The sequence below is a fragment of the Zalophus californianus genome, chromosome 4, assembly GCF_009762305.2.
Source record: "Zalophus californianus isolate mZalCal1 chromosome 4, mZalCal1.pri.v2, whole genome shotgun sequence".
In the NCBI taxonomy this organism is placed as follows: domain Eukaryota; kingdom Metazoa; phylum Chordata; class Mammalia; order Carnivora; family Otariidae; genus Zalophus; species Zalophus californianus.
In genome coordinates, this window is record NC_045598.1 from 100,953,298 (window position 1) to 100,969,967 (window position 16,670).

At 44.3% G+C, this 16,670-nt stretch overlaps 1 protein-coding gene across 2 annotated transcripts in view; it reads left to right on the forward strand.

Moving 5' to 3' along the window:
- Positions 1-16,670, forward strand: part of HAO2 (hydroxyacid oxidase 2) — a 32,687-nt gene that overhangs the window by 500 nt on the left and 15,517 nt on the right. For both annotated transcript variants that reach the window (XM_027570644.2, XM_027570653.2), the window contains exons 2-5: positions 9,619-9,757; positions 11,664-11,815; positions 13,639-13,922; positions 15,274-15,483. In XM_027570644.2, coding sequence (XP_027426445.2) covers positions 9,619-9,757; positions 11,664-11,815; positions 13,639-13,922; positions 15,274-15,483 — 785 coding nt within the window. The remainder of the gene's footprint in view (positions 1-9,618; positions 9,758-11,663; positions 11,816-13,638; positions 13,923-15,273; positions 15,484-16,670) is intronic.

Genomic DNA, 16,670 nt, shown 5'->3' on the forward strand with positions numbered 1-16,670 from the left:
ATCACTTCCAAAAGGCAGAGAAGTCAACTTTTCTCAAACAATTGGACTGGGGTAGTTTCTTTGAGAAATAAGCTTGCACGGAACTAGGTACCAATTCCCTCCAATGCAGAGCCTTCTGGGATTGCGACTGGGTCAGACCGAATCTGCAGATCAATCTGGAGGAAACTGCCCAAGAACCATGATTGAGTCAGTGTGGTATTGGTAAAAAGATAGACAAATAGATCAGTGGAGCAAAATAGAGAGTCTTGAAATAGAATCAAAGGAGAAATGACTTTCTGCGTTCTCCTATCTCCAAACAGGAAGCAAAAGTCCCCAAACTTTACTCTTAACCACTAGGCTATTCTGCATTTTATAGGATCCTTTCATTTGTACAAGATCTCTAAGATAGTCACTTCCTCACTTTATGGGTAAGCTGAGAATTGGAGCTTGTCTAAACCAGATGGAGTAGAACATCATCTATGGATATTACCTGAGAAGCAATGGGAATATTCCTAAATCCCCTGATAACTTCCCCCAGGAAAGGACTCCTGTTAACTCTATGCCGTAGCAACTAACAGAGAATGAGCTATTAAAGTCTGTCTTCTTTGACTATAAGCTTCTTGAGAGCAGAGATTGACATCCTAAAAGGTTTTTTTTTTTTTTATATCTTTATTGTTCGGCACAATGCCTAGTTATGTATGTATTAGTTAGGTTTGGCTGTGCTGTAGTAGAGAATAAACCCTGAGGTCTTCGTGAGTTAATACATGAGTATTTATTTTTTTGTTCAGACAAGATCAGCTGATCTCCAGGGCTACTCCTGTCCGAATGGTGATTCAGGGACCAAAGCTGCCTTTATCTTACAGCTATGGCTTCCGGGGAGCACGGCCTCTACTTCGTTGTAGCCAAAAGAAGAGGAAGATGAAGGGCCGCACATCAGTTCTTAAATTCCTGGCCCAGGATTTAACACGTTATTCCCCCCCCTAGCCCACTGGCCAGAACGAGTTGCAGAGCCCTGCCTATCTCTTAGCAACTGGGAGATGTCAGGGAGCTTATGAGGAGCAGTAAAGTTCTCTGACTTCCTGGCTCACTGTGTGTACTCGGTAAATCGTGTTGGATAAACTAACCAGTAGACCTGACACAGGGTCTAAATTATGCTAGCACAGAACTGAAGCAACTTGTAACCTCCAGAGCCTCAGATGAGAATGCACATGTCATCGACAAGGGGAATAATGCACAGGAAGCTACCATTTATTGAGGACTACTCTACATGAGGCCCTGTTCTAGGAACTTTACATGGGCTATAGTGTTTAGTCCTCACAAGGGCCCTATAGGATCCTTAATATTCTTCCATTACGAACCACTTTTTCACAAAACCATGGTGAGCAAGTAGCAGAGCTGAGGTTGGAGCCAAGTGGGCCAAGTTACAAAGCTTAGGAGAGTCTATCTTCTTGACTTCACGGACTCCCTCAGCTATTAATGCCTTAGGGAACATTATTAGCCACTGAAAGCAATACCCTTCAGAAAGACAGTCGGAGTCACTGCCCTAGCGAGAGGTGCTAGGAGGAAGGCAAAGAGAGACAGGGCTCCATTCCATAGCTGGTCTTCCGCATTTCCAACGGCTCTCTGCCTTTTCTCATCTCTCTCCTGCTACCTCCTCCTAGGGACTACCACTCTCAGACAGAAATGCCCCTGTAAGACCTAAAGTCAGTGGTGAGAAGAATAGAGTTCAGAGCTTGTTCTGAACATTCATGTAGTTTGCGATGTCTGTTTCACACACGCCGTCTGTTTGAGCAAATGAAGAGGCAGGAGCAGTGATCTCCACCTGGAACATCTTTCCCAAAAGCCTAGATTGTGTGAGAATTGGCCAAGCTCACTTTATGCGGCTCTCCCAACCTGTAAAACAGAGACCCGAATGTGTCCTAATGCACCACTAAGTACTCCATCCCAGCTCAACTATGTCCACAGCAAGTCAGAAGGATTCCTGGTCAGCTTTGCTATTTTCATCTTGTGCACACAGATAATTCACCTGGCTTCTCTGGGTTTTAATTTTTTCATCTATAAAATGGGATTGTTGCACATCTACTCTCTGATCACTGTCTCCCTGGGTTATTGTGGGCATCTAATGGAATAATATATGGAAGACTGCTTTTAGATTGCTAGATTGTTTACCTGCTTAACTGGTTATTGTTTATGACCAGCCAAATAATGAAATTTTCTTACTTTCTGATTGAGTTGCAGCTTGTTGAGGGAACTTGTCGAGCAAAGCTACATATGCCCATGGCCCTTAAATGCCAACTCTCTCATTCTAGAAACCACACTTGGCTGTACACATTTGCTTTTTTTTATGATGCTTAAGAGCCAGGCCATGGAAGGCAGAACATATTACCACATGTGTGATGTGGGGCAAAGTATTAATTAACTAATCTCTCTGAACTTCAGTTTTCTCACATGTGAAATGGGGATAATGACATTTGTGTTTGGGAATTATTATAAGGGTTGAAATAGTAATGCACATAAAACGAGCTACATGGTGCATGGCACATCATAAAGCACTTGATAAATGGCTGCGATTTTATTGTCATTTTATTATCAAGGAGCCATCATGCTGTCTCCAAGGGTCTTTGTGTAATCAAATTATTCCCCTGCTCAATAGAATTAGAAAATCCCCAACCTTTCAAAACACCATATGAGTACTTGGATCAATGTCTCCCACTATGCCCTAAACAGTCTCCAACGCCCCCATAGAAAGCACACAATTTATAACATGGCTGTGCTCCAAAACTCTACTTGGAAGTTATTTGGAACTCAACACATATTTTCCCATAGAAAGAATGCTATTAAAATAGTGGTTGGATTCCCAGGTCACTGGAAATACCCACTTGATTTGCAAAGTAGCAGAAAATTGGCATATTTGCAATGCAAAAAGCATAAAGCAATGCTGTTGCATTGCTAGTCATAGGCTGAAACTGAAAACCAAGAAAATTATGTAATACAGAGTTTCTTTTACTTTTCGTAAATGGTGGAGATGAGGAAAAGTGGGCTTAATTAGAGGAGGTGAGAATAAGTAAAGAATATTAACTTTTTTTTTTTTTACATTTTTGTTCTTAATCCAAGAGACTACATCACACTAATCTCATCCACCACAGTGGAGTTATTTTTGGTTTGCAAACAGAAAAGGGAAAGAAATGGGAAAGATCCTGGAAATGGAAGCGGAGGTGAGAAAGACTTCCCGGGGTGGGAGGGGGTAGAAATCAGTCAATGGTTTGGATAAACTGAGGAAGGAGGAAGAAGCAAACACAGGTAGTAAGATGGATTCCCAGGGTCTGGGAGCAGGGAACACAGGTTGGGTGAGAGGCCACACCCTCTTGTAGAAGGGAAGGGGTGTTGTGACCCATCAAACAGGTCCCCACTGAAGCCATGGCTGTAGGCTTTGCAGCCACTCTCCTTGAGGCTGTCACCACATATACAGTGATTAAAGCACTTCCAGCCAACCTTGAACAGTGTAATCCCTCAGACAAGGTCCCCAAAGTATAGCCTTGATGTTATCTCTCCCGCTCCATTGAGAAACTTGGCATAAGTTCCCAGGGGACCAGGCCAGAGGGTCTTCAAGGACACCACCTTTCATCATCAAACACTTGCACCTGGAGCTGGACCCTCATAGGTGGCGCTCCAGGACCAGAGCAGCTTGTAGAAAAAGAGACCTCAAGGTTGGGGGTCAAGAGGGAAGGAAGGCTGTGAGTACCCAGCTACTTGATGTTAGGAAATAAGCCCAAATGATGTGCTGGTTCCCCGTCCTGAACTATACTGCCATGAAGTAAATGGTGGACTAGAATGTTAACACGTCCTCATCTAAATGAGGTCTTTGCATTTACTGGCCAGGGAAGCACAGAATGTGAAGGTCCTCAAGGACCTGAGCCCAACCTTTAATTTCTGGTGGCTTCAAACCTGGCAGAGATTAAAAAGAAATATATAAAAACCAATAGTTTTCAAATGACAGACTGAGGCCCAGGGAGAGGAAGTAACTTGCCTAAGCTCATATAACTCTAAGTGTCAGTAAGCTCCCCAAAGCAGGCTGCCTCTCCTGCTGCTGCCATCACTAGTCCACTGACCAGTTCACTGGTCCAGTTTGTGCTCTACCTCCAACCTCAGCCCTTCTGGCTGATATCGGCTAACCAAGTTGGGTCAGAAGGAGTAGAGGAGGACCTGGAATGATGAAATCCAGGGTAGATAAATCTCTGGAAGCCTTAGAATTTTTTTTTTTTTAAGATTTTATTTGTAAGCAATCTTTACACCCAATATGGGGCTCGAACTCACAACCCCGAGATCAAGAGTCTCCCGCTCCACCAACTGAGCCAGCCAGGAGCCCCTGGAAGCCTTAGGTTTATGCTGAGAAGCTAGGTCTCAAATAAGGAGCAGTGAATTCAGGTACCATTGCCAGGCTATCCAGGGGAAGTTGCAAGAGTCACCTAGTATATCAGCAAGAGCACTGAATGTGGAGATAGAAGACCTAGGTTAATTTTAAATTCGGCTAAGGTGTGAGTTTGCACACATTTCTCCCTCTCTCTGATGCAGCTCTTATTGTCTTCTAATCCTCTGTGGTCTTGTGGCCTGGGGAGGTGGGGCAGTGGGTAGCTGATGACCTAATTAGGCCACAATAGCTCCAGGGCAGGCATATCCCTAATATAAATGTGCTTCCCCTCAGAACCTCAAAAACTCCTTCAACTTGTGATAAACAAAGCTTCTGGGGTAAAACAAAGGCAGGAGTCATTCCCTATCATTCCTGCAGAAGAGGTTCTGCAGAACCAGAACATCCTACTCTTCATGGTAGAACATGAGCACAGGTCAGGAGAAGTTTAATTACTGAAAAGAAAAACCAACTAATGGGAGTAGTGGAGGGGTGGTAGGCTGAAGAAGAGAGATGATTATTACACAAAACAGAATAAAAAATTTTTTTAAATGGGCATCATGGCCCGGAAGGGGTCCTGAGTCCTCAATTCATACCGTGTTGAGGGCTCAGGAGAAAGACCAGAACTGATCCTGGGCTGATAGAAACCTAAGTCAATTCTCAGCAAATTTGACTAGGCTGGTGGCTGTCAGACCCGCACTGGGCCCCTTGTTCCCTCGCTGCCACATGAATGCAATCCTTGGTTCCTTAGGCCCCCCAGTGTTATGGGCACTCTGATTGATATCTGACCAGCTGTGCCTAGAAATCCAACTCCTCTACCCTGACCTTTCCTCCCCATTTGGAGCACTCTCTAGGAGTTCATGAGCCTCAGTCACAAGCATTGCTGATTCATGTCTTCTCTGGTCCTGACACTGACTGTGGTCCCAGCCCTGGACTCCCCCTCCCTCTACCACCACACATTCCACTACCAGGGCCTCCTCCTGCTGCCATGTCTCCCCTCCCAATGCTACCGTTGCTATAGTAATGGCTGTAGGCTTTGCAGCCACTCTCCTTGAGGCTGTCACCGCATATACAGTGATTAAAGCACTTCCAGCCAACCTTGAACAGTGTAATCCCTCAGACAAGGTCCCCAAAGTATAGCCTTGATGTTATCTCTCCCGCTCCATTGAGAAACTTGGCATAAGTTCCCAGGGGACCAGGCCAGAGGGTCTTCAAGGACACCACCTTTCATCATCAAACACTTGCACCTGGAGCTGGAACCTCAGAAGCAGCCTTTGCTCCCCCTTATATCCCAACGACCTGCCCTGTGATTTCCACCCTGACCTTTTTTACAGAACACCCTGGGGTTTCTCACACAAGTGGAAGCTCTGATAAACCAGATTCTTAAAGTGACACCAACATGAATTATGAGTCATCTAAAATCTTCAAAGACAGACAACTTGTTTATCTAGCCTAATTGCATTAGATCAAATGGCAATCTTGAAGAAAAGGTCTGCCTTGAAATACCTACTGGTCATAGTCTATGTCATTCTTTCTTTCTTTTTTTTTAGTTTTTTATTGTTATGTTAATCACCATACATTACATCATTAGGTTTTTTTCTTTCATTTTTTATTGTTATGTTAATCACCATACATTACATCATTAGTTTTTGATGTAGTGTTCCATGATTCATTGTTTGTGCATAACACCCAGTGCTCCACGCAGAACGTGCCCTCTTTAATACCCATCACCAGGCTAACCCATCCCCCCACCCCCCTCCCCTCTAGAACCCTCAGCTTGTTTTTCATTGTCCATCGTCTCTCATGGTTCGTCTCCCCCTCCGATTTCCCCTCCTTCATTCTTCCCCTCCTGCTATCTTCTTCTTCTTCTTTTTTTTTTCTTAACATATATTGCATTATTTGTTTCAGAGGCACAGATCTGTGATTCAACAGTCTTGCTATGTCATTCTTTCTTTCCCAGTCAGGGAAAACTGCTTGATCTTCCAGTCATGAGCAATGGGTACCACTGAATGTCCTTGTTCTTATGTTTGAGCTTTCTTATCTCCCATATGCTAGTTGTACCTCACCATTTTTTTACCAAGAGACAAAAAGCCTGAAGAAATTAAATGACCTACAATGAGCTAAAGTTCTTGCAAGAGACTTTTCTACCTTTCTACCCTTTTCTCCACTTTCTCTTCTTCTTGGGTAGTTGGGATAGAGGAGAAAAGAAGAAAAAATACTGCAGTGGAGATAAAATAAAATGGGAATACAAGAAAACACTCGATAACTTAGATCCTCCTTTGAATTCCTGGCAGCTTTAAGTCTGGTATGGATCAAACGGAGATACATAAAAACATATAGTGCTAAGTCTCCCTTCCTAATGTGGGGAAGGCTTTGAACAATGAAGTTGTCCTGTTCAACTAGAGGCCTCATATTGGACCTCTGATAAAAATAATGGGCTCAGTACTTTACTAAACTATGAAAAGAGAAAAATGCATCATAATTATATTTTCACCCTGCAAAATTATTTTAAATTCAATGAAACAAGTAGTTGATGTGAACCAACTATTTTGCTCTGCACCATGAAATCAAAAAAGGAGAATGTCTATCTTTAGGGGCTATCAGAAGACATGACTCTGAGGCTTCTCCTGTCATAATTTACTGACTGATCTTTCACAAGTTATTCCATATCCCGGGCCTCATTCTCTCCAAATGCAAAATGAAGACACGGATACCTTCTCTGTCTACTTCACAGGGAGGTAGAAAGGAAACAGTAGACAGAAAAAGAAATGGTAAATAGAAATGCCATAATAAAATATTTGGTGTATACAAAGATGCTGGGCATTTCTTTATTTCCAAAGAGTTTCCAGATACTCTCATTCCCACAATTCCAGTCAAGTAATTCTGAGTGAATCTGAGCCATCTCTCTTGGACTAGACCCAAGCTTTGTTGAGCTTTTATGCTAGAAATCTGCAGAAGAGTATTTCTGTGAGTGTGTAATGTATAGGAGATGGAGATTAGTTGAGACATTGGGAGTAGAAACCTGGTGGAGAATTCTCATCTGACAAGGCAGAAATGACAGATGGGGGAATGTTACATTCAAATAATGAACATTCACGAACAGCAACTCGCTGTCACATACCATCTGAACGCCTGGGGAGACAAAGCATGTTGGGGGTCCCAATTCAGGGATTCACTAGGAAGACACATAGGACACAGCATGTGGTTGAGGCTATGATTAATTACAGAGAAAGAATGAGAAGCAAAATTAGCAAAGGGAAAAGGCTCATGGGGCAAAATCTAGAGGGAAACAGGTATAAGTTTCCAAGAGTCCTCTCCCAGTGGAATTACACAAGATGCACTTAATTCCTCCAACCGTGAGTTGTGACAACATGTGTGAAGCATTGAACACCACAGAGGCTCATTTTAGAGACTCATTGCCCAAGGCTTTTTGTTGGGGGCTGGTCATATTGACATTCTCTGCCAAACCCATGCCAAAATTCTAGACCTTCGGAAGGAAAGCAGATGTTCAGCATAAACCACGTTGTTTGTACAGTTTAGACCAGTGAGCCATGCCATTCTTATCAGAGAGTAGTGGGAACCCTCTTGAAGTCCAAGTTCCCAGACTCCAACCAAGATCCAGCTTTGCAAGCAGGCCTTTCGAGGGCTAGCATTCTCGAGCCTGGTCTGTTAACTCTTATGTACACAGAGGTTTAAATCAGTGATCACAATACTGATGGATAAGTACAAGGAGAAATTCATTCAACCCAAATCACGGAGACTTGAAGGGTCGGGCAGGAATGAGATAAATTAGACATGGTTGCTGTACCTTGTCAAACTCAACTCAGCACCTCAATGACTCCTTGCCCACCCCACTGACAAAGTGCATTACCTATAAAAAGCTCTGTGGCTACGCTCCAAATTCCTCACTGCACATCCCAAGGGATGTTTTCTGCTTGCCATAACTTCTTTCTCCTTAGCCCCTTGGGTAGGTGTTTGAGGCTACTTCTCTGTTGGACTTGCCTAGATTCTGGCATGGTCCTGGATTCCCTCTACCAGTTCTGCCCCATCCTTACCCCCATCAGGATCCCCAACACTCCACATTTCATCTGACCTCCTTGGCCCCCTTGTCCATTAAAGGAGCTGCCCCATTCATGTTTGAAGTCTTAGTTCCTGGGACTTATCCCAGTCCCTCAGTCAATGACTTAAAACTCATTCCATTTCTACTGACAGCCTCTGGCTAATTTTCACCCCACTGCCAGCTGCCAGGGAGATGCCCCGGACTATGGACTACAGATTTCTCAGCCTTTCCTGCTGGGCCCCTCTCCTGCAGGAGCTCCACATGCTGTCCTTGACTGCAACCAGTGCCTTCAGCATCTCTGCAGCTAGAGTTCCCACTGTCCTCGCCCCTACTAGATGGATCTAGCCTCAAACCATGCCCTCTTTCCTCTTTAGGTGGGGCAGAGGGGGTATCAGAAGTACCAACCTCCAGGTTTACTTTAGAATGGGGGTGGGAATGAATGGAGGACACATATGCTGTTTTCTTGGTCTCAAAGTGAACATGTTCAATGACCCTGCCAAGGAGTCAAAAACGGTAAGCTTCTCCCTGATATCAGTCAGAGCCCCAAGCAATTCATTCATCCAGAGATTCCCAGGAACTCCTGGGAATAGTATCAGATTGGCCCCAATTTTCCCAGCCTGATGATCTCCTCCCCAAAAGGTAAGAAACGGCCCTTGGGCATGTTCAGGAAATGCTTGTAGTGATTCAAATGACAAGGAAAAACCACCCAGAAATGAAGCTGGTAAGACAGTTAGGAGCTGGTCCAGGAAAGCTGTGATGACCATCACAGGGGCATTTGATCAGACTTGCATTTCAGAAAGATCCAGGGACCTGGAGGGAGACGAGATAGAGAGGGAATCTGGAGGCTAGGAGACAAAGAGAAGAAGTTTCTGTAATAATCTTACAAGAGGTGGCATGGCCTCAACCGGATCTGAGGCCATGGAATTGTAGAGATGAGGGGACAAACATGAGGGATATTTAGAACACCAGATAATCAGCCTTTGGGTATGAGGAGTGGAAGAATGGAGGCATAGGGATCAGCATCTTTGGTAATACCTCCATTGGGATAAGGAATACACGGGGGTTATTGTTGAATCCAAACAGCTTCAGGCCATAGCCCCCACATTTACCCTCTCCTCTACATCTGACGCATTCTCAGTGTCTTGCTTGTTTGGTTTTGGTTTTTCCTTTGAAGGTCCAGAAATGCCCTTGGTGTGTTTGACAGACTTTCAGGCTTATGCCCAGGAGCATCTTTCTAAGTCAACTTGGGATTTTATTGAAGGAGGAGCTGATGAATGCTTCACCCATGATGACAACATGGCAGCATTTAAAAAGTCTGGTCTTCTGTATCCTTTCTCTTGTTAAGTTAAGGTGCACTGGGTGAGGGGTCCTTGGAAGGTAGCAACCCTGTTCTCTGCCTCCAAAGAACACAGAGTACTCAAGATATATCAATGGGTTTTGTTGTTATTGTTTTGGGTTTTGGGGGGTCTTCTTGGGGGCGCGCAGGTGGCCGGGGAGAGGATAAATGGAGAAAAAACATATCTTATTGCCTCTGCAGAACTAACACGAGTCACCCTCCCTCTGCATCCCAGCAACTCTGCCACCCAACAAGATAGGACAAGAGTCCAAGGTCACCAGTTATCTGGGCAGGGAGGAGAAGCTGGTGGGGTAGGCCTAAATCTCCTGAGTTCCTAAACTTCTGGCTTGAAGGAGATAATGTCTGTTGGGAGAGGGGACACAAGAAATATGGAGACCCAAAGAGTCTTTAAAAAAAAAAAAAGATTTTATTTCTTTATTAGTCAGAGAGCACAAGCAGGGGGAGCAGCAGGCAGAGGGAGAAGCAGGATCTCCACTGAACAGGGAGCCTGATGTAGGACTCAATCCTGGGACCCTGGGATCATGACCTGAGCCGAAGGCAGCCATTTAACCGACTGAGCCACCAGGCATCCCGAGACCCAAAGAGTCTTAAGGGTGAAAGGAGGTTGATTTCAAAGAAGAGCTGGGCTGGAACAGCAGCGGGTAGGGCACAGCGTGGTAAACAGCCCGCAGGCCACGTCGGGCCCACCGCCTGTTTTTGGATGGTCCATAAGCTAAGAATTTTTGTTTTCCATTTTTAAATGGTTGAAAAAAAACTAAAAGAAGAATGATAATTTGTTACAGGTGAAGATTATATAAAATTTGAATTTCAGTGTTTAAAAATAAAGTTTTATTAGAACCAGCCATGGTCAGTCATTTACATATTGTCTATGGCTGCTTTTGCATTACAACAGCAGATCTGAGTAACTGGGACAGACTGCATGGTCCACAGAGCCTAAAATATTTACTATCTTGCCCTTTACAAAACAGCTTGCTGCCCCCTATAATAGAGAGGTCAGGAGAAAACTGAAAAATGGGATGGAATGTGAACACAGCGTTCTGTATTTTCATCCTTGTTTGGCACTATACTAGGCCCCTTACTTGCTTTAGCTCATTTTGTCTTCATGAGACAATTATGGAGTTTGGATTATTCTCCCATTTCACAGATGAAGTGTGTATCTTACCCAAGTTTGTACAAACAATATATCTAGCAAAACCTTTCTACATTTGTATATGGGAATAATAATATTTTGTGAAAAATAAGGATTTTTGGACCCTGAGACTAAGTCTCTATTGGACTTAAAAGTGTGTTTTATATATTTATTATTTGTGAATTCCCTACCTTTTTCTAAAGCAGTAGTTAAGTCAAACCTTCCAATGAATTAGCTTCTAGTGAAAAACAAAATAAAACAAAACAAGCCCCCACCATGATCATTCTCTGGGATTTGTCCTCTTTTAGAGACCTTTTCTTACTTTATAGAGACTTGTTTCTAACCTATGAGCAAAGCGCCTAGAACTCCTTCCTGCTTATTCTTTTCTTTTCTAATCCTCGTTACGGTAAATCAATCAAAGCATCCAAGTGTTGAGAGTCTGCTCAGGAAGGCAAGACTCAAATACACAGATCTGTGCCAGAGCAAGGCCAGAAGTGGTATGGGCCACACATGCACTGGGAGTTTAGAGGAAGTGGGGTTAATGTGGGCCAGGATGTTGGGAAAGGCTTTCTGAAGGAAAGTTGGTCCGTGTGGCTTAATCAGCCAACTGACCCCACCAGAGGTTTCTTGGGACCCAGTCTGGTGTACACCTGCACCCAAATCTGGAGGCCCCAGCCCCACACAGCAGCTGCATGCTGGAGAGTAATAGAAGAATCTTTGTTGCCGGGCACAGAATCCGCCTCCGCCCCCGGTACCTGAGAGATGTGCAAGAGGTGGACACCCGGACCGCAGTCCAAGGGGAGGAGATCACGGCCCCCATTGGCATTGCGCCCACAGGTTTCCACTGCCTCGTCTGGCCAGACGGAGAAATGAGCACAGCCAGAGGTATGACCCAGCTTCACCTCGAGCCTCCCTTCCCAGGGGCCCTGAATTGTGCAGGTATCCTTCAGAACAATAGCAGGATTTCTCCCAGAGGGAGATTAGGGACAGCAATCTGGTCAGAATTAAGGAAGGATGTTCACATAACATTTCATCTCAGTTTGAGAAAATATCCATTTCCATCATAACAAATGGTTAGAAGCAGAGTGGCGCAGCGGAAGCGTGCTGGGCCCATAACAAATGGTTAGAGAGGGCGGCTACAGATGAAAAGATGTGGAAATCAAGCAGGTCATCTTGTCAAGGAGGGATGCAGGCCACTCACAGTCTGCGGGGGAGGGGTCCTCAGCGTGGCTTCAAGGATAGGGCTCTCGTTGACCTGACCGCTCATGGGCCAGGGCTGGGGATGAATGGTGAGTCTCTGAATTTCGGATGAGGAGAAAGTCATGACATGAGGTCTTAACAAAGCCCTGGGCAGGTGTTCCTGCCCAGATGTTGTGTTTCCCTTCTTGACTGACTTTGTTATCCTATTGCATATGTCTCCTTCCTAGTAGCCCCTTATTCTCTTCCCTCATCCCTCTGCACTAAAAAAAAAAAAAAAAAAGGAGAAGGAAGAGGGGAGGGGAAGGGCTGAAAATAGTCCTGTGACTCCCTTTATAATCTTTACTCTACGTCACATCTAGGAAATAATTCATTTGCAAGTTGCCCAGGACTTCCCTGGGATCTTTTCCTTTGACTCCATGATATAGGAAGCAATGAATCCAAGGATTCTGGAGCTGCAAGTGGCATCTGTCTGGTTAGGAGCCAAGTCTGGCTAGGCTCAATATGAATATCCTGTAGGACTATGACTGTTTTAACTAAATCTTCACGGTTGGACGTGTGGTGTTGTTTTTGTAGTGGGGCTGAAGAATGGAGTATCTCCTGTTGATGTTAGGAGTTGAAAATATTAAATCCTGATTAGGCCAGAGTCTCTGCCCGCGGGTTGTGGAGTGGTAGTGACATTGACCTACTGGAGAATCCTACTGAAAACAACAATCAGAGTAGGAAATGAGAAATATGCAGCAGTGTCAACATCACAGTCACTACCACCCTCGCCAACCTCGTGATCACTAAGCCTTTGTACGGCACATCACTTAGTAATTTTAAAAACGCTTCCAGGGGTGCCCGGGCGGCTCAGTGGGTTGAGCGTCAACTCGAACTCTGCTCTGGTCTTGATCTCAGGATCGTGAGCTCCACGCCCAGCCCTACTTAAAAAAATAATAATAATAAATAAAACACATAAAAACGCTTCCATATCTAGTATCGTGTTTAATCTCTCAGCAACCCTATAAGAGAGGTATTATTATTTCCCCCCATTTGACAGACAAAGAAAATGAGACTCAAGGCACACAGCTAAGAGTGGGGAGAACGAGGACTCTTCTAACTCAGATATCATGCTTTCTCCAGGACAGAGCTCAGCCTTCTCCCCTGGCATCACATTTCCTCACCCTTTGTCCTCTTTAGTTCCCTTCTGCTTCATCAGCGACTTCACGGGCAACCCATTCTCCCATCAGAAAGCTGCAGCATGTCCAACCAAAATCGTTCCGGGGACTGAATGACTTCTCCAGCCAGGAAACTTGACAGGGTCTGGAGGACAGGCTCTACAGCTGGGGAGGGGGGCGCTCCAGGGCTGACCAAATACCCCCTATGTCTCCTGCCGAGCAGAATGAAGTCAAGCTTTATCTCCACTCAGAGGGCAAACAGGCCAGAGGTGGCACAGACTGTGAGGGCTTCTCCCCTGAACCCAGAGCCCTGCCCTCCCTCCAACCTGAGTTGTGCTGTTGGCTTTGCAGCCGCCCAAGCAGCCGGGATCTGCTACATCACCAGCACCTATGCTAGCTGTCCCTTTGAAGACATTGCTGCCACAGCCCCCAGGGGCCTCAAGTGGTTCCAGCTCTATATGCAGCCAGACCGGCAGCTCAACAAGCAGCTGGTCCAGAGGGCTGAATCCCTGGGTTTCAAAGCTCTGGTCATCACTGTGGATGCACCCAAAATCGGCAACAGGCGACGTGACTTTCGAAACCAGCTGAACTTAAAGATGAACTTGTTGCTGAAAGACCTTCGCTCACCTAAAGAGGTAGGAAAGATACCAGATCCAATGGTCAGGCATGACAGGAGGCAAATATCCTCCCCTCCTTCCTCCCTTCTCTCTTGCTACAAAAAGTCACTGAGGACCTGGTCTTGCCAGACACTGCAGATGCTCCGGTTCAAACAGCAGATCTGGTTCCTGCTATCCAGAGCTACCAGGTGAGCAGGCTAGAACACAAAACGTCCTCAGTCCTGGAGCTACCCAACCTGTCCCCAGAAGTGTTCTGGCCAGGGCTGGTTGTTAAGAAATAGGAAAGCTATGGAAAAGGATTTTTCATGGCATTAGAGAGTAGATTAACCAAGTTCTTCCAACACTGTCTACACCATGGGACACTTAGCAGATGATCATTTTGGATGGCACATTTAGGTAAACCGACCTCCTGAAGAGGTTGCTCACAGACAAGGTGACTGGCCCACAGAGTGTAGCCTGCCCAGGCCTCTGACCCTGCTGCCTTGAGAACTGAGGGTCAGTACCTCTCGACACCTAGAACTCCTCCCTGGAACTGCAGTACACTTGTTTGGAATCTGAAATAGGTGACTGCAAAGGCCACTTCCCCATTAAAATCCTACAGTCAGATGAGATGGAATGCCCCAGAGCGAGAGAAAGTTTTGGCAACATTGGAGTCCCTTGGTTACATTAGAGATAATGATAACAGCCTTTTCAGCCACTGGGCGGCTGTGATACTCAGTCAAGTGACTCAACAGTTCTACTCATTAACCACAAATTAGCCTTGAAGTTTTCTGGAATCCTTATCTCAGATTCCAGAGACACATTGGGATTTACAGATATTTGATTCACATGGTGAGCCAAGGTTAGATATAAGGTAGTATCTGATTCAGGATTATCGAAGTATTTCTTAGTTCTTATAACCTTGGGCATATCTCAAGCATAACACGTTACATCGGCCTATAAATGCTTTTGTTTATCCCCTTCACTCAACTAAGCTCTGAGATTCTTTTAAAGTTGGGACTGTGTCACTGGGTATTATACACAACTAATGAATCATTGAACACTATATCAAAAACTAATGATGTACTCTATGTTGGCTAATTGAACTTAATAAAAAAAATAAAGTAGGGACTGTGTCTTATTTGTCTTTGTGTCCCCAGATCCTGGCATAATTATAGAACAGGGCACAATTAATGGTTAATGAATAAGCAGTTGAGATAGTAATTCTTTTGCACAAATTTTGTTAGGAAAAGGAGCTGGAAGTGTTGTTGATTCTGTTACTACTCTTTTAAGGCTTATGAAAGGTGGCTATCTGAATGTGTCTCGGTTTGGAATGGATCAAACAATCCTCAATGAGCTCAGGTCTAAGATTCTTTTTTCTTCCCCACAGAGATATTCAATGCCTTATTTCCAGATGTCCCCCATCGACTCATCCTTCTGCTGGAATGATCTCTCCTGGCTTCAGAGCATATCGCGATTGCCCATCATCCTTAAAGGGATCTTGACAAAAGAGGATGCAGAGTTAGCTGTGAAACACAATGTCCATGGCATCATTGTTTCCAACCATGGTGGGAGGCAGCTTGATGACGTTCCCGCTTCTGTAAGTAGGGTGACTTCAGAGGGGGTATGTGGGTGTGTGAGTGTGTGTGTGTGTGCTCGAGTATGCCTACAGCATGGTACTCTGTGCACTTTGGCCCACACTCCCCTCTCCCTTACCACATATGCTGGTATGTAACTGTTAATTGCAAGAACTTTTAATTATTAACAGTCTAGCGTGTGCCAGGTTATTTTTACAAACTTCACATACATCATCTCTAAATCTCACAACCATCCTGCAAGATGTATAGCATCATCACTCTTTTACAGATGGGGATCCTGGAGCTTAGAGATGTTAAGTAACTTGTCCAAGTTCACAAAGTTAGGCGAGACATTCCAAAGGCACTGAGGTCTCCTGCCTTCTGGAGGAAGTGTTCAGCTTAAAGCCTGCCTGTGTGCATGGAGTGTAACAACATATTTTCTCATATGACACATCTTGGGAAGGAACAGTACCTCACTTAAATGAATAAATAACCATTTTTCACAGTAAAACTAAAAAATGCCATATGAATCTTTTTCTAAAAATTTGTGACAGTCTGTGATTTTCCCCCAGCTTTTGAATTTATGTCCATTACAGACGAAAAGGAGGCAGGCAAAGGAAAGAATCTTTAAATGGGAATTATTTGTTGATTTATTTTCTTGGAGATATATAGCTTATATTTTTCAAGAGATTCTTCTATCACTACTTGATTTAAGTAAAGGAAGTGTGGGGTGGGGGCGCCTGGGTGACACAGTGGGTTGGGCTTCTGATTGTTGGTTTCGGCTCAAGTCATGATCTCGGGGTCGTGGGATAGAACCCCACGGCAGACTCTGCTCTCCCTGGGATTCTCTCTCCCTTTCCCTCTGCCCCTCCCGCTCATGCTTTCTCTCTTTCACCTCTCTCTAAAAATAAAAATCAATAAATTAAAAAAAAAGGAAGTGGGTTTTTTCTCTCTTTTGGCCTTTCTATTACATAAGTAAAACATGTTCACTGCAGATAAATTATAAAATGTACATATGCAAAAAGAAGAAGATAAAAATCACCCCTAATTTCATCACTATCACTAATGACAATATTTTGGGAATTGTTTTTTATCAACTTCTTAATGCAAAGATGACAGTTTAGGTTTAAAAAGCTATATACTATTTTGTAATTTTTCTCTTTTCACTTTATCAATATATTAAGAGCATCATTTCATTTCAGTATATATG